This window comes from Curcuma longa, chromosome 4, assembly GCF_044706935.1.
Source record: "Curcuma longa cultivar G26 ecotype Majalengka, Jawa Barat chromosome 4, ITB_CL_G26_1.1, whole genome shotgun sequence".
In the NCBI taxonomy this organism is placed as follows: domain Eukaryota; kingdom Viridiplantae; phylum Streptophyta; class Magnoliopsida; order Zingiberales; family Zingiberaceae; genus Curcuma; species Curcuma longa.
In genome coordinates, this window is record NC_133864.1 from 8,556,251 (window position 1) to 8,579,115 (window position 22,865).

At 34.7% G+C, this 22,865-nt stretch overlaps 2 protein-coding genes across 3 annotated transcripts; both read right to left on the reverse strand.

Moving 5' to 3' along the window:
- Positions 1-1,093: 1,093 nt before the first annotated feature.
- LOC141826623 (sucrose transport protein SUT4-like) lies at positions 1,094-11,378 on the reverse strand. The gene is made up of 14 exons (XM_074713886.1): positions 10,917-11,378; positions 9,568-9,633; positions 6,839-6,937; positions 6,691-6,755; positions 6,532-6,616; positions 6,002-6,035; positions 5,792-5,891; positions 4,941-5,016; positions 3,629-3,988; positions 3,367-3,510; positions 2,574-2,807; positions 2,419-2,482; positions 2,298-2,341; positions 1,094-1,596 (listed from the first exon to the last, which is right to left on the reverse strand). The coding sequence occupies exons 1-14, from the start codon at positions 11,181-11,183 to the stop codon at positions 1,426-1,428; spliced, it is 1,809 nt and encodes a 602-aa protein (XP_074569987.1). The 5' UTR covers positions 11,184-11,378; the 3' UTR covers positions 1,094-1,425.
- A 1,500-nt stretch (positions 11,379-12,878) lies between these two features.
- Positions 12,879-17,800, reverse strand: LOC141826816 (tetraspanin-19-like). Of its 2 annotated transcripts, XM_074714120.1 has the most exons (6): positions 17,431-17,797; positions 16,650-16,749; positions 15,617-15,697; positions 15,422-15,526; positions 13,321-13,482; positions 12,879-13,222 (listed from the first exon to the last, which is right to left on the reverse strand). In XM_074714120.1, exons 1-6 carry the CDS (start codon positions 17,592-17,594, stop codon positions 13,211-13,213), a joined length of 624 nt encoding a protein of 207 aa, XP_074570221.1. In that variant the 5' UTR covers positions 17,595-17,797; the 3' UTR covers positions 12,879-13,210. The 2 variants fall into 2 exon arrangements, with proteins under 2 accessions (XP_074570221.1, XP_074570220.1); XM_074714119.1 differs by having other exon boundaries at positions 15,422-15,697; positions 17,431-17,800.
- Between the last annotated feature and the right edge of the window lie 5,065 nt (positions 17,801-22,865).

Sequence of the window (22,865 nt, forward strand, 5' to 3'; positions counted from 1 at the left end):
ATAATAAACAAATTGCTCTATATTATAATAGTTTTAAACAAAAGTTATACATTGTATCAGCTTTGAACGAATCTGTTACAAAGGAATTTTATTTTATACTATAACAGTTTGAATCAAAACTATTATAATAGTGATGAAACAAAAGTGTTTTCGTGATAAAAAAATATTTTTTTTAAAAAATTACAATACACTTTTAAGTATAATAAAAATAAGAGATGTTTTTTTTAAAATTTTTGTCCAAAATTTATGCAATGGTAAATTCAGTATATTCGGAGTGTGTTTTGGTAATTACGTGAGCTTTAACAATTTGAAAAGACCTCAAACATGCGACATCAATAATTAATTTCTTTATTTAATTCTCAAGTAAAATCAATAAGAAGACTATCAATGAAATTTAGTTTGAAAGAGGCAAATTATGTAGTAGGTTTTGGTAGAGGTGAACATTCGATTCAGATTCAAAATCGAACCGATCTAATCAAATAAATAGACATCAATTAAACTACACTTTTTTGTTTTACAAATATCAAACTTTAACATCAAAATCGAACAAATCAAATTGATAAAAATCAATTGATTACTAAATTAATCGAACAAATCGAATTGATATAAATTAACTAATGAGTTACATTTGATTCAAATATATCAATTGATTAATTACAATATATCAGTACTGATGATATTTTAATTTAATTAATTTGTGAAATTTAAAATTAAAATGAATAAATAAAAATATTAAAATTTTAAATTAACTGAATCAAACTTTTGAATGATGATGAGGCCTGTCAAAGCTCGTGGAAGAGAATATATTGTATCACAATTGTTGAACATCACATGAAAATATTACTCAAAGAAGTGCAAATTGAGGAACATCATTAGTGGATTAGCTTATCGATACAGATGATCAGGTTAGCATTGCAAAGGTGTGATATTTAGCAAACTCGGAGAAAAGAATCTGCCAGCATCAAGATCAGGAAGAAAGCTATAAACATTGTAAATAGTTGCGAGGAAAATGTAAATAGTTGACTTCACCTCACAGTATGGCAGCCAGAAGATAGACAACTTTGGTTTTGTTTTCTTTATAAGAAAAATAATCGATACCAATTAATACTGGAATTGATTGAAGTGTCATGACGAAACACAATTAATTTAGTGTCTCAAAGGCAGGTAGAGGAATCATTCGAACAATTTCAGAAACGTGTGATAAAAGAATAGCTATAGTACAAAATCTTCATATCCAAGTATTGATCCTAGAGTGAAAGGACTAGTATGCTCATTGATCTTAAACTCCCTATGTATCTTATAGGTGGAAGAATGTTTATTCAACATAGATACATCTATAAATGATAAAAGAAAATTGGAACGAATATGAATGGGATGAGGCATTAACATACAAAATCCTATTGTAGAACTTGTGTTGGGAGGAAGTCAACCAAACCCGTGAAAGCCGACCGAAGTATGGGAACTCGAGAGACTTGGTAGCTTTAGAATGGCAAGAATGCCAGCAGCGAAAGAGAAGATGGAAGCTAGGGCAAAGGCAGGGATATTACCTCCGCCAAAAAGTGCGTCCCAAGGCCCTGCACCAAACGCCACAATCATCTGCAGTAAAAATTGCAATTGTAAGGTCATTCACTAGAATAATGGTTTATTAGTGGAGGGTAAGATGGCATACTTAAATTTTTTTTTTTCAATATCTAGAACATTTTCATATTTAGCACATCATACTGTTTTTACGTATAACACAAGTTAAATTTCATCTTCTAATCACTAAAATGATGATGTGATGCTGGCATGGTAATGGCACATTAGCCGACAGATTAACGTGCATATCAATATGAAATGTTAGAAATATAATCTTCTTTCTAGATCTAATTTGCTCTCCAATCCGATTACCAAAAAAATTTACTTTTAAACTTCTAGATCAAAGATCCATAAGATGTAATGGCATGCCAACATCACATTATCATTTTAACAGCCCAAATAAGAAAATTTAACACGTGCTAATTTAAAATAGTATATTGCATTAGATAATAAAATTTTTTAACACTGTTCTAATTTAAAATAACATATTTACCAGAAGAGTGTAAAATAGATTTCATTTTGTATGCATCTAACTTAAGGAATCCAAAAAAAAAAAACTAGTGCTTTTCTTTGATGTTTGAACTAGACTCCTACAGATAAATTCAGTCTACAGTGTATAGTAGAAAATTTATGGAGCCTGCAGTTTTTAAGGAGCTTTATGGTCAAATGTGTTCTTGTTCATTACGTCATAACTACTAAAAAGTAGACAGGAAAGAAACCTGAGGAACGACGATTGCAAGATTCAAAACTCCAGTAGCCAGTCCTGCAGAATCAATTTCACTTTAGAATAAAAAAGGAACAAGTGGAAATGTATAGATGATGATGATTGCACAAACAAACCTTGTCCACCACCAGTTCCAGCAGTCAACTCAGCAGTCATAGAGAATGGCACACTGTAGGTTATCTGACATATAAAATAGAATATATATATATATGAATGATGATACATTTTATAAAAATGTCTTAAACATATGTCTGTGCAGATTGACACTTACAGATAGAGGAAAACCAAGAACTGAGAAAATAACCATTGCAGCCACTTTAATTGTATTGTTGCCTCCAATAACATGTTGAATATGCTTCGAGTCTTTGCTAATAGACAGTAAGCTTAAGACCGTAGTGGCAGCCATACAGATAAAGACTGTAAAATTGCTCATAGCCCATACTAATTTTGGCCCCATTTTTCGGCACATTGGATCAATAAAGAAAGAGCCAACTCCCAGAACTATCTGTTGGAGGTAAAATCTTAATCAAAAAATTATTTCAATAAATATGGCTTCAATGTTTGACTAAATTAATGGGTGAACCATCATGCTCAATAATGAGCACAGACTACATTCCACAACTAGATTTCAACCAAAATTCTAATGTTTTTTTAGAATTTATTAATTTTTTATCTGAAAATTAATATGCAAAACAAAATATAATTTAACCATGTCAGGAAACCATGACTAACAGATTTTTTTACATTATTCTCTAACTTATCAACCTAGTGTACTCTGGACACAATAACTGTACAATGCCTGCAGGAAGATATAAAGCAATCACAAACTTCAGTGAAACAGCTTATTGTGTATATAAAAAATCATATCGTGGTCCCATGCTCATCTGTACTACCTTTTTACCAGTGGCAAAGCATGCTTCTCTCATACTGGAACAAGTCATGTTCCAATTCAAAGAATCACCTTTATCATGCTATGCCAGCATATGACTAAAACAGGTTTTACTCGAATCCATGAAAACATTACATTTGGAGGAAGTAAAATCTATTTGCTTATGGGATCTTACTGAATTCAATAGCAAACCAACTGCACCTTCTCTCACACCAGTTTGATAATCAGTTTGTTCGGTAACATCCCCATTTGGATCCCCATGGTAGACTTCTCGTCCCATCCAGTCAGTGTCAAAGAGGAAAAAAGGGAACCATGATAGCTACAAGTATACAAAAATTAAGTTGGTCATTTAGGTGAACCATTAGGCAGAGCACTAGCCGCAAGATAGGTGAAATTAAAATAAGATGTGTTGATGAACATCAATTCAAATGGCATACCCAAGTAAGAGCCATAACAAGTAGCACTGAATGCATTCCAGGTGGTAAATGTCTCAAGCTTGTAAGAATGTTAACCAATACTGCAGCAGGTCCATCATCAAAGGCCGCAATTTTATCCCTCTCATTGCTGTGCTCAAATTCCAAAGAATCTTCCATTACACCTTTACCACCCATCGAAGAATTAATATGTGAAATTTGACCATCATCAATCTTCTCCCCATCTTGTCCAGATTGGCCCTGGTACTGTCCTGGATCTTCCAGGAGAGGTGAGGAATCAGATAAATTTAGCACAGTTTTTGGTTCCAGGGGAATCTCTTTAGCAAAATATAAAGTCACAAACATACAAAACACCAGGAAAACCTGCAAACAATGAAATTATCTGAAGAGTCATTGAATTGAAACCACACAAATAAAGAAGTGGAGAAAATGCTATATGGAAGTGTCAAGGAGCAAGATAAACAGCAATAGAATAGCAGTATTTTTCAATTCAATCAACTACATCAAACCAAAAGCTTCTCAGAATTCAATTTAATGATCAGCAAATAGGGCATTCATACCGGCCTGGTACACTGGAATGGCCCTATCAGCAGATAAGCATAGTCAAAACACCACCACATGAAATTAGATGTGTGTGAGAGAGAGAGAGAGAGAGAGAGAGAGAGAAAGAAAAGGGGGAAATGACAAGATAATAAAAAACACAACTAGTCATCAGACTAATCACCATATTGTCAAGATAATGAAATCAATTAGTATGACGATGCTATATGAAGGATTCATTTAACATGATAAAAAAGGCTCTTGGACAGCAAAGTCATGCAGTTTTACTAAAAAGAACAGCAATACTTGCCAGGCAGTATTACAAAGTATAGAGAACAATATCTGAGAGTTAATTTTTTTAATATAAAGTTATTTATCTGATGCACAGGCATCTTATAAGTAGGATGAAATCATCCTTGAAATTAAGAGATGATATTCCTCAGTAGGCCACAGGGAGGTGGATGAGTCCTTAGATGTATGAACAATAGTTAGTTATATATAGCATGATACATCAAATAGTCAATCCCTTTATACATACATGGATAATCACACCATTAACCAAATTGAATAACAACTGGCCTAGGTTAGCTTCATTTCAGTGCCAATGATAGATGATTAAATGGAAAAAAAAAAAAGTATAGTCAATGAAGTTGTAATTGGCTTATTATTTCTACATTTCCCAAAATATGTAATTTCCAAGTACAAGTAAAAGAATGTCAACAAGTTATGAGGTTCATGTTTAAGATTTTTCACAAAAAATAAATAAAAAACTGACCACAGCAACAAGAAAAGCAGCCTTCAGATTCCCACAAACTTCACAGCAAGCTTTCGTCGTCAAAAAAGGAAACCACCTACAAGAGAAAATCGCTTGACTATTATGATGGTGTATATGGATGAATTACAAAATATTGGCTTTGTATAGACTGGAAATTCAGTTCTGAAAAAAAATGGTTTGGCTTGCAAGTCTCAAGGTCATACTTATTTTTGCTTAAAACATACAGGTAGATTTTTAAGTCATAGTTAAGATTATTGCTAATGATTTCTTTTCTTTCTTCAGGAAAGCTTAATGTATGTGGTCCATTCTTCTCCCAAAACAAAACTCTTTTTAGATGTATATAGCTGATGGTACATGGCTTTCCTAGATTGCCTATGAGGAGAAAATGAAAACAAGCAACTTAAAATGGAAATCTAAATCTTTTTCTTGATTGAAGATTTCATCACAATAAGAAAGTCAAAACCAAAAGACATGTGACTCCCCCACTGCTTGATGAAGAAATGGGCTGTTTTGTAACTGCAATGTGTGAATAATTTCTAAGTAACCATTTCGCACTCCATATTACATAGCTGAGGAATTCTAAAAATGCTATGAATATTTATGAATAAAGATGTAACCATTTAGTACTTTAATTACATATTCATACACATCAATTCACATGCCATCTATGTACTCTCCAAATGTATGTGAATGTATATGTACTAATGTACATACTGTGCACAATTATGAATGTACAGGCTCATCTATGTGGCTATAGCTACGTGTATATATTTGTTATATACTTAAACAGTCAACCAAAAGGAAATCAAATACAGCAAAGAATACTCAAGTACAGAGTTTAAGAAGCATACTTGTGCCAAAGCCCACTTGCACCAGACGAGAACCCAAGTATATTGCCAAAAGCCATCCAAGAGCAAAATATTGCATTTGCAGAATTACACTGGTCAGGACCTATCAAATCACAACACATGGAATTTTTTCAATTAATATTATCTTCAGTAAATAAAAAATAGACAGCAGTGTTAATCAGTCATGTAGTAGAAGAAATGGATATATTTAACCTGAAAGATCTGCCAAAAGTGCACGAGCTGGACCCTGAAATCCAGTACGTAAAAGAAATTAGAACAGTTCATATTAAATGCAATAAGTTCTCTACTGTGATTCAGAGTGTTATACACAAGTGTCATACATTTCTCCAAAATCTTGCAAGACTAAACATCTCAAATATGATGTCAGTTATACATTACCCTATTACTATTCTTTCATTTCCTATGCCATTAATAATCCAATCTCTTTAACCTTTATCTGTTTAATATTTATTCCCAATTAAACAAATTCATGAAGTTTAAAGGTTGTTTTTACTAGATACTAATCCAACAAATAACTTCACTAGATATTTGTGTTTCTTCTCGATAAAGCATAATTGGCTGACTAAGTTTGGTATTTCACTGCAATGCAACCCCATGCAGCTTTAATACTATGTGGAAGATTGACCAACAACAAACTGTGGTGATTGATAGGCTACCAACAACTAGAAAAAGCACTAGAGCAATGCATAAATGGAAGCATAGATGAGCTTGTAGAAACATACTTGAACTGTATTGTTAGCCAGATCCAGCATCCAAAAACCAATCACAAAAACAGCAGCTGCTCTCCATCGTCGACCTTTATAAGTACTGCAATTTTGTAGAGAAACAGATAGTAATATAGAGCATTGATCTTTGTTATAAAGTAATTACATAAGACTTGCCTGCAATGTTCATCTGTATCACCTAGAAAGAAACCAATGTCGGCTGAAAACCCAATCAAGGTAACCTAAATCACAATATAGTTAAATTTGATATATCAAGGCAGTGAATTAATTCATATAAAGAAACAGATAGTGTTCCCAATTTTACAGCAAAACAAATCATGAGGCAGCCAAGAAAAATGAAGGGCCGCCTCCTTCCATATTTCGAGTGGCATTTATCACTCCAAATCCCAACACAAGGTTGAACCTGAGAAAAAAAAAGAAGTTAAAACAGATGTCTTCAGATTTAGTATATAAGGATTAGATTTAAAGCAAAAGCACCAAACATCTAGTACAAAAATTTCTAGACCAATCGTTGTTACATTTGTACCACAATGCAAAAAATTTCCTACGAAAATAAAATTTTATAAATCAGAAAAAGGTAGCAAAAAGAAAAAAATTCCTTTTGTGGCTTTATAGTCAGATACTATGTATTATAAAACAAAGGCAATAATAAATACTGAGATAAATAATTGTAATGCTAACCTTAAATGGGTTGAGTGAAGTAAATTGAGGTAAATTCTATATATAAAACAATTCATCATCAAGGGTAGAAGCAAAAATATCTACATTTATAGTGCTCCAGCAAGTAATTTGGATGATTCATTCAACAAAATTTATAATCTTTCAGGAAAACTCAAGGAATATCAATGCAATACAAAATTTCTTATGTAACATTCAAAAAAAGATTTTTAATTTGTTATTGTGAAACATCAACAATTTTTTAATTTTACTTTTAAGGAAGAAATTTGGATGATTTATTCTACAAAAATTTATAATATTTCAGGAAAACTCAAGGACTATCGATGCAATACAAAAGTTTCTAATGTAGTATTCAAAACCCAATAGGTTTTTAATTTGTTATTGTGATACATCAACAATTTTTCCTTTTTACTACTGGTGGTAGATTAGTAGTTAAGTTGTTTTAAGGGAATGTTACAGGTGTAATGAGTGTTTCTAAAGAAACAGTATTTTCGGTCATAGTGCAAAACCAAAGTTAACCTATTGGAGGCTTCCACATAATCTACTTTAGGCATAACAATTCATTTTTGAGATACAAGGACATCATTACTGCAGGTAAGCTATCGTTGCTGCAGGTAAGCTTCCTGGGAAAATACCTGCATATGACTAGGGCCAAATTACTAGACCCTACCATATCAGGGGTAAACAATGAAGGAAGCATGGTTTGAAATCCCGTACCGTGTGCTAGCAAAAACAGTTGAAACGTATCATTTTGATAAATCACCAAAACTTGATACCACTCGGAACCAAAGTTCAAAATCTAGAATCGTGTCATACTTTCGGTCTTTGACTGAAAAGATGTTCCAGTATCTTGCTGACCCTCCACTGCACGGTGTCAGTGACAGATTGGAGGTTGAAAAAGGAAAGAGATGAAACAAAGATAGGAGACATTATTTATGCTGAGTGGTATCGAGTTTCAATAATATACTAGAATAACATGTTTCGACTCTTTTGCCCGCCATGGTACAAGATTTGAAACCATGCTCCATACAGATAATGTCTCCTTCCTATGCTTCATCTCCTTCCTTCTTCAATTCCAATCCATTACTAGCATTATACATCAAAACATTGGCACGATACCGAAACAGTATCGTTCCATTCAAAGATCGAAACTTTGACACGATTTAAGTTTTTGAACCTTGGAAGAAAGAGAAGCTAAATTGGAAGGGAAAAAAAGGCCAAGATACTCGGGTTAAATTGTTAGAAGGAACTATCAGAAGTAAGAAAAAAACCACACCATGCTGCCCATGAGGTGGAACAATGGCAACTAAGCACATGAAAAATAAATAAATAAATAAAATGAAAGACAAGAGAAAAAGCTAGAAATGGATTAGTATAGCCATTAAATGAGATAAAGATGCACTTGGCTACAAGAAAGTATTTGAAATTATTAATATATGTGAAAATGTATATAATATAATCATGGTATGAAATGTCGTTCCATGCCGCTCAAAACCGATGGCATTTTCCATTTCGATGTGGGACTGGCACCGCGAGGCCGTCGCGACCTCGTGGCGGCTTCGCAAGGTCAGAGCTAGGTTGAGGAGGGCGTGGCGACCCTCCGCAAGGGTGCGGACTTATTTTTATAAAAATTTAATAGATATTATTTTATACAAAAATATTAAATACAAGCTCAACACTTCAAAATATAATATTAATAGTGAGCATATTTAACAATCAAATATTAATAAAATTAATATACACTTATATTTAAAAATTTAAAAAGTACCGAAATTGTATCGGACATCGCGATACAGTAGCGAAACCATATCATTCTGGTCCGAGACCAAAACATCGACACGGATTGAAATTTTAAACCATGAATATAATAGCTCAGTTCATCAGTCTTGGAAGGGTAAAAAAACATCATCTTTTGTATTCTAACTGTTAAATATTTAAGCAAACATAGTTACAAACTTGATTAACATAAGACCATGATCATCTCAAGAAATATGGCATCCCAATTATAAAATCTAGGATAAGAATTATTTTCGATCCATAGAGTAAGACAATCGATATGATGTTTTGGACTGAAAGTATCTTGTATATCGCCTAATCAAGAAGATTACAACAATGATGAGATAGTAATAAAAATATACTCAAATTTATTTCCAAAAGGATGATTGAGTTGAAAAGAAAAAAAAAAGACATGGAAGCATTGACATCAATCAAACTAGTTGTGAGAATGTAAATTCCAACCAGGGTATTCATAGAACAAATCTTCACGTTAACTTTTCCATAAAAAAAAAAAGTTAACAAATACACCAATTTCTGTATTCAGATCAAGCCATGACTAGATAAATTGTGAATACTCACAATGAAGCCAGTGACAGGTCCACAAAGCCAAATGAATGAAGAAAAGGCATGATCTATTCCTAGTGTCTGCAAAAATCAAAGTTAAGTTAATTTATAGCTATAAAAATTTTCAGCGAGGAAATCTAAGTGGAGAATCAATAATAAAAACCAGAAACATTTTAGCATCTACTAGAGCTTCAAGCTTGTGAAGATATATCAGATAAGAGAAACCACAAAAAGGTGAAAAATTGCAAGTATTAGTGAAGTAGTTGCAAACAATTGAAGACAAGTATTGTAGAAAATAATTGTTCATTATTACTCAAATTGCCAAGAAGAGAATTTGAAAATTGCAAAAAATTATTCACCTTTGTGAAGTTTCCCAGAAACAATTGCCAACACTTGACATGGAGAAAATGAAGGATCCTCAAAGTTCATAACTATTTTCCAAGGCTTTCCTTTTTTACTTCAACTGCTATATAAAATAATAAGATTTCCTTGTTCATGCATTGGTCATCTTTCTATGCCATACTCATTGGTCTTTCATTCCACTAAAACTTAGCACTTGCCAGGATAGATCGATTAGTTTGGTGCATTATTCACTGTCAATAGTTTTTGAACTACAAATCATTAGTTTGATGCATTGTTTACTGTCAATAGTTTTTGAACTACAAATCATTCTTCATGATGGTGGTTCCAGCATACAAAGTACCAAGACTAGTGTTCAGGTTATAAAGAGGCTGCAAGACTTTTGTTGTTGGATCCACACATAGTGAAGTTAACAATCTCATATTATGTGTGAACAGTCATGTATTAAAAATCTTGAAGCGTCTTGTGACTTCACTGCGATTGAATGAAGATTTACCTATAAACATTAAGAACCTTCATAATGTCTACATGTTCTACTTAATTTGAAGATATATAAAAACAATATTTTTTCAGTTTCTAGTTGAATTATTGCCTAGGCATGCCAATTGCCAAGTGCCACCGAGGCTATCGGTTGGTCACCATGCCCTGATATTCCTTGCATTTGACTATACCGACTTTTAGATAAAAAGACCCTGATATTGTTAACTTTCTCCATCTACCAAAGTAAAACATTTGTTGATTGCAACCCCGAACCTCCACCAATAGAATCACTCAGGCAATTGCAAGGCTAAAAGAAGGTGTCAGCTTATTTCACTAATTTCATTTTGCTGAAATGCAACCTTCGTTCATAACTCATCAAAGAACACATAGCATACCTTAAACAATGAGTGAATATCACCAGATAAACATACTAAACCTAGCGGTATAGATAACTATCCAATAATTCTTTATCAAGCACCATAATTTGATGTGCCAGCCATCAGATCTATGGTAACGGGTTGCACCTGGATATAAGGCGTCAGCAAGGAGAGCTGCAGAGCCCACCCGAATTGAACGCCGGCAGCGACCATGCAACTAAGGATCAGCGTTTTCAAGCTACTTCCTGTCCTGGTCGGCGAGGCGCCTTCGGCGGCGAAGGGAGAAGAGACGCGAATACTAACCCCAGATCCATTGACTCGAGGGCCGGAATCTCCGTCGAGATGGGCTAGTTCGACCTCCGCTTGGTCCAGGTGACGGTATTGCAGTCGGATGGGGACTGCATCAGAAGCCATGGTAGCTACGGATCATAGATCGTGCGCGCGAGGATGGGACGGAATCAGCATGCGTGGGGGGGAGAGAGAGCAGTTGTCCGGATCAGGGCGATGGAAGAGTAGGGAGAGAGCGTCAGGTAGAGGAAGGAAACTGGCGCGGTCGCCTGGAGGAGGAAGAGAGAGATGAACTGAAGAAATGTCGGAACGGACAGAAGCCGCGGGCGGTGAGAAGGGAAGCGAGCGAGGAAGCGACTTGTCGGTCCATGAAATTTTAACCGGGCCCAGCCTGTAAAACCGACCGCGCTATGCGGGCCCAGTCGGGGATTGCTCGTACAGTCGTGCAAAGTCCAACACGGCATAGTCCACGTTAGGCAGAGCTTGTTTGTGAACCGGTTTAAAACATATTTAATTCGTATTTAAAATTATCCAAATAGAATATATTCGATAATTTTTTTAATCAAATTTAAATTTATATAATATTTTATTCAATTATTCATAAATTACTCATGAATTCAAACCGAACTCTATTTATTTTTTTCATAATTGTAATATAAATATACTCAAATTAAAATTGAACACAAATTTAAATTATTTTAAATTATAATTCAATTCTATTTGAATCTCGAATAATTTAAATGAATAATTTAAATATTATATATATTTTTTTAACTACTCGAATATCATTTATATTCATTTGTTTTTATTTTCTCAACTTGCAAATTCTCTCTATTTTTTATTAATCTCTCCATCTTATAATTTTATCATTTACTTTATATTATTGTTCCTCATTAATCTTTATAATTCATTATGGAATTCCACCTGCGTCCAAAGCACATCACTCTCCAAAAATGCAACTTGGAAGAAAGGTGAAATTTCAATTTTAAAATTTAATTAATATACTATTGAATAAAAATTTATCTTTTTATCATAAAATAATTTATAAAATTAATATATAGCTTGTACCCTTAAACTTCAAAGCTGAACTATTAAATTCTCTTAGGTCCACAAATAATGATCTCAATATATTTCATATCCATGCTCTTGAGATATATATCCAACAAACTTCATCTAGTGCATGTTTTCCTAAGAGTTGCTACTTGAACAAACATTAAGGCTTGACGGCTACCATTGTCAATAGGTTCAACTTGGTCAACTCCAACCTTCCCTAATCATCGTGTTAAAAAAAGTGGTAAAAACACGAGATGGAACTCCGTGAGAGGTAGAGGATTAGATCACGGAAGAGGAGATAGTTATCTTTATAACCTATGACCAATTGAAAATAAAGCAACAGCCCTGACGGGGTATTTTTGAAAAATCATTTTCCCTAAATGATCTCTCAAGTATATTTTTTGAAAATAATAAGTTCCATAAAAATAACTATTGCTTAAAATTAATGGAAAACAAATAACTAAGCTAAATTTAAAAGCATAACTACTTTCCGAATTTGCATTTTAGATATATCCTATGGACTATCTATTCCATTCGTCAATAATATCATTATCATGAATCAAACATATCACTGAGATCTTCATCTTGCGCACAAGGTAAAATTTTAAATTATTAAATTGGCTCTAATTCATTAAAGGGATGCTTAATAATTTCTCCTAGTTGAAGCCAACCAACAAATGATCTGACATATATTTAATCATAAGTAGCTTGACTGCAAATCTGTTCAAACAAAATCAAAGATTATAGTTGAACTGGACGTAAGAAAGATGAGAAGAATAGAAACTTGAGATTATAGTTGACTGGGACCAAATGGCCAAGTACAAAGCTTGTTAACAGATAAAAGTAAAATCTCTGGAAATAAAACTGCAACATGAAGAGCAAATTTTATTTTAGAGGTGGCTGTAATAAAAAAATACCTTTGCCACGCTCTTGGATACAAACTGCAGAGCTACACTGATGGATCAGAAAGTTGAGAAGTACTATGTTAGGAACAATTCTTAAAATAGTTAGCACAAGACAAAAGTAACTTGCATCCCAGCGCTGAAAGTCTCCACCAAACCAAAATTTAATATTCTTTGGGAGGGGAGGCACAGGTTCTTTCAAAGTTTGACCTGCAACAAACAGAAAAAAAATACAAAAAAAGCTGAGAAACAACATAAAGAACCTTAGAATCAAGCAGCAAGCTTGTCATTCTCTTGCTAACACTTACATTCCAGGAATCGTTCTTTAGAGTTAAATTGGGTTGAGCTGTTTGAGATTGGTTTCTCAAAAGAGGGAGCCTAGCAGGGATGTAGTCATCATCACTGTCATAGTCGGTTTCAATGTCAGGGCCAAGAACTTTTAGCACCATAGCCAAGATGATAGATAATGCCTAAGACAAAAATTGCAACACTATTTAAAAACGATCCAAATTAAATGTGATAGATTTTAAAAGAGTCTTTGATGCCAAAATAATGTTCTTTTTTCTTGCAAATTAAAACAATGCATATCTAATAATGTTTGAGCATCGAACTGTATGAAATTGTTAGTTGCCTCCCCCCTCCATTATGCAAGGAAAGCACCACATAAGCTAAAGGGATAGTGAGCCTGGCATATACAAGAAGTGCAGGTGAGGTGGACAGGAAAACAGCAAAGGATGTGTTTCTTAGAAGATAAAATCGCAAATAAAATTGAAGGGATTGATTGACTGAAAAAAGGTCAGATTAGTAACTGTGAAAGAAATATGTGAACCTAACACGAACATAGGCTCTGTTTACTTGGTTGAGAAGATGGGAACTGGATCAGAATTCCACAGTGCTGAGTGATGGCAGAAAGAAATTGAGTGGAAATGCCAGGAATTGATCCTTTATTACTCGGGAAGGAAAGGAATAAGAACAATGAAAGAAGATGAAAACAAGTTACATAATTATCCTCTTACTTGGCACAACGCCTCAACCTTCTTAGTTGTACACACCTTCACCTTGAGCTATTGCTGACCTCAAACCCAACCATTTACTAGAAGTGTATGTTCTTGAGTGGATACAAACTTATTAAGACTAAGATTATGAAAAAGGCAGTCCGGTGCACGGAGATCCAGCCAATGTAGAGCTTAAACCCATGATCACTAGGTCACATGGCAGCAATTTGTGTAGAAGCTAGCTTCTCCAGTCCTCCATAGTCATCAGCTAATTTGTGTAGAAATGTATATTCTTGAGTGGATACAAACTCATTAGGATTGAGATTATGAAAGAACCAACAACTAATTTGTGTAGAAGCTAGCTTCTTAAGCGCTCCATACTCATCAGCTACCTAAGCCAATTGTAGTTCCACAGGCAAGCATCACTGCAGCATACAATAGACACAGCATGGAGAACAAGAAGCTGGGAAAAATTAAGCATCTTTAATTTTGGCTTCAACAGCAACCTCTGGGCTTGGCCTACACATCCACGGGTGCCCTAAGCTCCCCTCAAGCTTGCAGATGCCACCAGAGTTTGCTGATGCCTGTGTCCCAGCTCCAGTTCCTCCCTAACCTCCATGATGAACTCATCCACACCTCTGCCCAAGCTTGCTGATGCATTTCCCAGTTCTAATTCCTTCCCATCCTCTATTCCAAGCTCAATGATGCCTCTCTCCAAGATCTGATTCCTCACCAATCTCTATTCCAAGCTCAACGATGTCTGCATCCAGAGCTTGCTGATGCCTTTTTCTAGCTCCAATTTCTCCATAACCTCAATCCCAAGCCCACCTATGCCTCTGCTGCTGACTCCCACTTGCTGCACTACACTCTCTAGGGCAAACTTGTAATTTGCTCTATGCTTTCGACGGAAATTGATTGCTTTGGTGCATTCCATGAAAGATCTTCCAAGTTCCTTCCACTATCTCATTTACGCTAAGGAAATTAGCTCGAACATCATGCCTTCCCACAGAAATATTTTCTTTCTTCTTATGTAAACATGCCCTTGGTATCAATTATAAATTCTCCCGTGTGACTCCTACCATGGCTGAATGCAAATTGTGAGATGGTCATGGATGCAAGCATCAAAACCAAGTTCGTAATGCCCACCCAAACACAAAAATAGAAATAAACTTTGGTATGCCCACTCTAACAGGAAAAATAGAAATAACTTGTGGCCTAATCTATAAAGTACACGACCACATCCTCCTAAAATAACAGGAAGTCCATAAGCTCTAGAGATAGCAACAAGATAATACACCATTATTTTCACAAAAACTCCAAATAACCATGTGTTGAACCTCCATTGTTGTGTTCAATATAATTAGAACAAAACATCAAATTTTGTTTCCAGTGCAGGTGTGGACAAGATACTCACTTGTGCAGCCACAATTAGCAAACCTATCCATTTGCACATTTCCTGATTTGATCTCACAAATTTCTTTAACTCATCAAATTTACCAGTTGGATCCTCTGGGAAATCCTGATGTAGAGAAAGAATAAAACAAGACATGTGAAGTACACAAAATAAAAAAGAGAATCCAACAAAAGAATCATTCAGAGAAATACATACCTCCTCCCAGTTTTTATTCAGATATATATCAGCAGTAATTGCACTTTCCGAAAGGATTAGCAGAAAGACAAATGACATGTACTATATTTCTGGTTAAAGTGAAACAAGAAATAACACACTAGCTCTAAACACAATTGATGAATGCAGCAGGAATTAAGATGCATATGCAAAATACTATGTACAAATTATACTTCTATCTACTACAGTGGAGAAGAAATCTATCAAGTTTGCATTTTGACACAATCAGGTGATCTTGAAGATCCTAGCTCACCACATTAGCTATTATCCGAGCCAAAAAAATTATTATTGTTATCATAAAAGGAATTCATAACTCAGTCATGCAAGACCTAAGATCAAAGTCAATCTTAAAAGAAAAAGAATCCTTACTATAACCCCAAGTAGAGTACCTCTTAGAAATTTGGTCAATCAAATTGATACAGTACAAAGATAGAAATACCACTGTCCTGGTCAACATCAGTAAGTGGTGTTGAAGTTCAAGTCTCATCATAGTAGTGTCAACCGACCATTTAAATGAATCAATGGGTTATGAGTTTATAAGAAGCGAGATTATAGTTAAAGAGTTGAGTGAATTTAGGAGTTCAGTTGATGGTAGACATGGAGCATTATATTTTAATCTATTCCTTTACAATATTTTCTTCTTTTCTCCCAATTATCTCTCTGAGCATTGCACTATTCTAGGAAGCAAATTTATAGTCTATAGTCCTCCTCTCACACAAAGGATCACACTGAAACATATAAATACAAGCTGCAAGTAGTGTATGTAACCAACAAGCAACACAAGAACATCCAAACATTTAGCTTATTTTACCCAACCATAACAACAGAAATGATGCATGAACAAAACTCTGATTCTTCAATAAAAAGAAGATAGATATGTAACAAAGAACAATTTTCAAATTCTAACTTAATAAATAATACCTTTATAGTAGAGATGGCAGTAATGACAACATTATGTGATTCATTCAAACATTAATGGAAAAAAAAAATCTGATCTCAGTTTGCTTAAGGATACACAAGAAAGACAGTGGATGTTAACTGTTTCAGCTGCAATGAGACCAGCACAGGTTATCAAGCAGTGGAAGATGCCCAGACCAAGAAAAGTGTAAATGAACCTGCATCAAGGTAGGACATTAGTTTGGACGTGCAATAAATTAGCTAATATGATATGGAAAGTTTACATATGAAGTAGCATCCACAAAAAGAAAGAATAATCATGCATCTGCGCACTCATGGTCGAACTCCATCACAACTTTTCATCGTCACAATTTCCAGCATATATGGTAGAGTTGAAGCTCAATGTAACATAAGTATAGGCATAGTTGACTATACCACCATTAGAAAGTATAAAATAAGAACAATTTTCGCGATAAATTACACAATCTTCTCAATCGGCTGCAACATTAGAATCCCAAATAATTAGCTGACAGTGAAAATCTAGAGGGCCGGTGTTGTTGAAATCAGATTCCAGCATGTACTGATATCACCTGTGTCATCTACATAAAGGTACCATCCACTTTTTTTTTTGTCTATTTTCCCATGAAATTCACTTTCTTCTTTGAGCTACCAACTATCAATGTACCAAGTAAACCAGTAAAGACAACCACACAAATTAAGCAAAGAGATGATAAATGTAAATAAAACAGCAAATCTGGAACGGGACAGTGAAAAAAAGGAACTATAAAACTAGACAATCTCGAAAACTTTTACCATCAATCATCAACATTCACATCAACGACAAGAAAAATAAACGACAATACGAGGTTACAAGAAAGACAAGACCAGAAGAGGCATACCATGGAGGAGAGGAATCGAAGCTAGAGGGGAAACCATCGAAGTGCTTGTACCAGGATCGAAACATCCACATGGAATACATGATCATTCCCATCCCCAACAACCCAATCACCGAGTTCACCATCTTCAGCACCGATTGCAAGCAACTCCTCACCCAACTCCCCATCCTACCTCCCCCCTCGCCTCCAACGAGCAAGGAACACAGACGAAACCCTAGCTCCCAACACGAAACTAAGCTAAAAAGCACAGCAAATCCACTGGAACAACAAATCAACAAGTCGACGCCAGTACCGAGGTTTCTTGCGGAAGTGGAGAGAGGAATCGATTATCCTGTCGCAATCAATTCGATCCAATCAATTCAATCCGCTCCGTAGACTTGTGCGAAGTGCAAAGAAGCAGTGGCGTGCTTCCTTGTTGCCTGGCGATTTTGACGTCAAGCTGGATTTTACGTCTAAATTACTTTTTACCCAAATTCTCACCGACGAGCTCTTCCACATTCTTTCCACTATCACTGCGGGGCCCACAGAGGGGCCCACCAAACAGAAAGTAAGTCAGGAGACTGTTCAGGCGCGAGAGAGAGAGAATGAAGTGGATAACGTGTTGGGAAGTGAACGGCGTCGATTCAATAGAACGTGGCTCTGTTCGTTGAGACGCGATGTCTCCGCCGTTGAATCTGGGTGGGATTTTTATTTGTTAAATTCTCTGGACCACGTGTCAAAGATATGAGCGTTTAATTGGAGATGATGATAGTGGCTTGCTGTCAAGATCTGCTTGCTAGAACCGCACGTGACTTGGGGAACGTGTATTGTCAATTGTGGAACCGCATGTGCTAACTTTTCCAATCACCATTTTCGTTTGGAATAATATTTTTTAAATTTTAAAAATTTTAATTATTAATTAGTTTGGATTTTTAAAAAATATTTTCTAGAAAAAGTAAACTATGTTTAGAAATTAGGTATCAAATTTAAAATATTTTACATAATATTTATTGACTTAACCGATAAAAGCAAATTCAAGTCCCATATTAACTTTAAATTTATCAAAATAGAACTAATCGAATTACCACTAATTCTTTGTTTTAAAAATAAACCCAAAGAAATTAGTTTTAAAGTTAATTTTGCTATATTTCAAACTGTTCTGAAAAACTAAAATTATTAATCACTCATTTATTATTTTCTTAATTTATCTATCAAATAAATTTAAAATATAATTTATATAAAATTTAAATTTCATCCAATTCATCTTAAAAATAGATGATTTTTTTCTTAATTCATGTATCAAATAAATTTAAAATAGAATTTATACAAATTTAATTTAGAGGTTATGTTTTAAAATATTTATTTATATTGAGATTCGAATTCTCCCTCTTAATTGCTCAATGTCTCATTTGTCTTTGTGAGTTTATAGATGTGATTAGCAATGAGTAATCCACTCTTAAGTTGGTTAGGCCTGTAGGATATCCGGATTGTGACCCAGAGATTCGTGATTTGATCATTTGAGTAATCCACTCTTAATTTGGTTAAGCGCTTCCCACGTCCGGACCGTCCGGTTCAGTTGTGACCGGTTCAATTCAATTGCGCGACGGCTTAGCGGCGTTTGCTTGCGAAATCAGAACAGGACAAAATCAAATTTAATGAGATGCCCTGGAGGACGTCTTCGATTCGCCTCGGCATTCGATGCCAAATCCGGCGTCTTGATCCTGCTTGCTTTCAGGTAACTCCCTTCTTGCGGCTGATTCCATTTCTTCGCCTCGTTCCACTGGATTCCGATCGCTTGTTTTCGATTGATTTGGTGGACGAGAATCTCGATTGTTTGAACGAATTGTTAGTTTTGTGATCTGTTTCTGGGTAAATAGGAGATTTTGATCCGTTTAGTTGCGAGGCTGTTACCTGAGTACTGGTGAGGGATATAGTCTTCTGCTTGCTTTCTTCTTACGTTAAAGTAGCTGGTAGGATTTCTCTGTTAGCAAGGTCGTGATGTTTCTTAGCATATTTCTTTGGGTGAAAAGCAAACTGATTTGGGTACAATCATATGATGTAAATTTTGGTTGTTGGTGGGTCGGAATGATGTTTTTGACTTGTAGCAATCAACGGTCGTGAAGCGCATAGTCGCTTTCTCTCCTACCACTGGTGTGCAATTAGTATCCAGCAAATATCCTGAGGACCCAAAGAGGTTGTCCACTCTTTTGCTGCCGAGAAGAGCCCATGGCTCTCTTGACTGACAGACGAAGTCATCTAAATCTAGCCATCTGCGGACACAAATTCAGTGGTTGGAGCTTTGTCTGCAGGGAGGAAGAAAGATGTTGCTCAAAGGGAGAGAAGCGACTTGATTTCTTGTTGTGAACTCACAAATGAATTTGATGTGATTCTACCTTGTCCACTCTTAGTCCTTATAGAGGTCGGTCTCTTTGGTTGGGCTATGTTTTTTGAGTTGAACACATCTAGGTATGTCTTGGGTCATTGGATTGTTAGATAATCTAGTTTACACCAATTCAAAGTTCTAGTTCGCTCATTGCAGTTGGGCCAATTAGCTGCACCACTTGGGCCAAAATAGAATTGCGTTGGCAACCATGACCGATTAGTAAACCATCTGTCGCTCAGAATCAGATGGAGGGGTTACTATATGACAGTAAATCAAACATGCATTTCCCATGATTATCCCAAGAGCTCTCTGTTTTCTTCTCTTCCTTTTTTAAAAAATCCTTATATGAAAATTTTCTTGTTTTGAAAAGTCTGAACAGCCCCCAACCATTTTCAAAATAAAAACAGTTTTAAAATATATTTTCAAATATTTAGTGATCTTGTTTGTCTTTTGTGTAAGGCATAAATTGTTTATAACTTGAATTTGCACTTTTGTTATTCATCTCAAAGTTAGAAGAAATTATAAAGTGGACAAGTATGAACTGGCTATTTCATTTGTCTAACTAGAGAACTTACATGAAGGACAGTCCTACAAATTAGATGCCATATGTCAATATCCTTTAGGATTAGGCCCTTGAATCTTTGATGTGGCCCACTCCACATTCACATAGGTGAACCAAAAGATCCTTCTAGATACTCATATTTGACATTAAGTCCTTGGTTTATTAAGAGCAATGTCTCAGCCTCTCTTTATTACATGACTTCCACCTTTTGGATGATTACTGTTTGGTGGTTGCATTCATTTGTTAGAATTGAGTTGTGGTTTCTTCATTTTTTGAATTATATTAGTGGGCTTCAAGTTCATCCCGATGTAAGTTCTTTGACTTTATTCCTTGCAGGTCTCTTTGTTAGTAGATTTGTTAAATTTTGGCCCAATCTAACAATGTAAATTGTTGTGTTGACATTTTGAATTAGATTTCTCATATGGCTATGTCTTTATCAAATTTTCCCAAGGTTCAAAATCTCGAAGTATGTTGTAGTTGCACTCTTTAACTGGAAAGATATTATTTCAGTATCATGTCAACGCTCTGATGCATGGCGCTGGTGATAGATTGAAGGTTGAAGGATGAAAGAGGTGAAGCAAAGGAAGGAGGCATTGTCTGTGCTGAGTTATATCAAGTTTTAGTAATTTATAAGAATGATATGTTTTGACCGTTTTACCCGGTATGGTATAAAATTTAAAACCATATTCAGTATAGAGAATATCTCCTTTCTATGTTTCATCTCTTTATTTCTTCAACTCCAATTCATTATTCCAAACAAAGACCAAAACTTCTGCACGGTTCTAGATATTGAACCTTTCTCTATTAACATACTTATGATTTAAGAGATTTGGATATTATTAGTTATATAATTAGTTCAATAAAGGGAGAAGGTTCATGTATATTATTGACACTCTTACTGTATATTATTGCCTTAATATTTCACACCTTCATGATCAGCATAGTAAGTGATATTGTTACTTCAAATCAGGAAGCCAATTTTTAAAATTGGGAATGTTGCATAGTCTTACATTGTGATCATAGACAATTTACTGATTGGCATTCTTATTATTCCTTATCATTTCCTTATTGTAGTAATTACTATCTATAATAGGCTGTTGATACCAAGAAGGACGATCTGGAAGCTGATTGCTCTTCATATCAATGCAGGTATGTTGTAAACCCACACTAATTTCCTACATACTTGAACTTTCTCCTTTGCCTATCGATTAAGATTGATCTCAGCACCGTGCGTCACCTGCCACTAGACATGATAGACCCATCATTAGCCATTTGTTTTTACTGCAGAGATAAGGGTTAGTTCATCTTCCTTCGAAGATGCTTCTTCTCGAATATCTCACGTCAATGCTGAATCCATTTTTGTCTCCTCCATATTTTCTACATTCTACAGAAGATTTTGAAGACTTCTGCTCTCGTGCCACTCAGCTTGCAGATAAATCAGATGGAGCCCCTTTGCTCACTATTGTCCAGAATCTCCGACCCTCAAAACCAATATCCCACAATGAGTCTTGCGCAGTTGGTACTGATGATTTCTGCTCAAAATTTTTCAGTGGAATTGATGATCAGAGCCAAGAAGATGAATGGCAAATTCTGAGGAGCCACAAACAAAACCTGCTTAAAAATACTGAAGAAAACAGGAAATTTCATATTATTATTAATATTTTTACATGTAAACGCATAGTGATAATTCATAGCTGAACAACAGATCAAGCCATTGCGTGGATGGCTGATCTTATGTACTCCACAACACCTCCAAGTGTATTTTCCAGTTAATGCAAAAACTAATTTATTAGACAATTGTCAATATTTATTTGGACTAATTTATCATCATATTTAAGTGCTTATGATTATCAATAATCATCTCTCTAATTGTAATAATCTTCATCTCAAAATAGAAGTACTAATAAAATTATAAGGCGGTAAACCTACAACACTTTTAAACTTTTAAAGTGAGTACAACATTTTTAATTTCAGTAAAAGATGAAATCTATTATTCCAACGATCTCACGATCATCTATGAAGAGACAAATTAAGAAATTATAATTGGCCACTATAAGGGAGGGTATTGCTTCAGCTTCATTGAGATTCGATCCTTATCTACTTCAGTAAAGTTTGCTCCACAATAACTAACTCAATCATATTCCAAGGGCAAATATAATACTTTTAACTTTGGTAAAAAAAATAGAATTTGTTATCCGAATGACAACTTCATACGGTCACTCCTTAAGTAAAACACTTTCAAACCTTTAAGAGGAGTGGAGAGGACAACATATTAAATATTTAATATGTCATTAAATAAGCCATAAAGGAATTATACACAAAGTAAGTATAATATCCATACTTTTTATCTTAATTATGTAATTTGTTATAATATAAATATATATAAAGTACATATATATTTTTATATATTTACATTAAAAAAAAAATTGCATCCAATTTAAACTCTTGTGGATGTCTGTCAATTTTTGTCACCTTCTATGTTTAGCATCGGTCCCATTTCACAGAATCTAACTA

Excerpts from the sequence above, each read along its gene's own strand:
- LOC141826623 (XM_074713886.1), bottom strand. The coding sequence starts at position 11,183 with ATGGCTTCTGATGCAGTCCCCATCCGACTGCAATACCGTCACCTGGAC. Across the intron at positions 6,617-6,690 it reads GATACAGATGAACATTGCAG|TACTTATAAAGGTCGACGAT; the intron begins GCAAGTCTTATG and ends ACAAAATTGCAG. Across the intron at positions 2,342-2,418 it reads TGGAACTGGTGGTGGACAAG|GACTGGCTACTGGAGTTTTG; the intron begins GTTTGTTTGTGC and ends TTGATTCTGCAG.
- LOC141826816 (XM_074714119.1), bottom strand. The coding sequence starts at position 17,594 with ATGGGGAGTTGGGTGAGGAGTTGCTTGCAATCGGTGCTGAAGATGGTG. Across the intron at positions 15,698-16,649 it reads ACATCCACTGTCTTTCTTGT|TACATGTCATTTGTCTTTCT; the intron begins GTATCCTTAAGC and ends CCAGAAATATAG. Across the intron at positions 13,483-15,421 it reads TGCTAATTGTGGCTGCACAA|GCATTATCTATCATCTTGGC; the intron begins GTGAGTATCTTG and ends TTTTTGTCTTAG.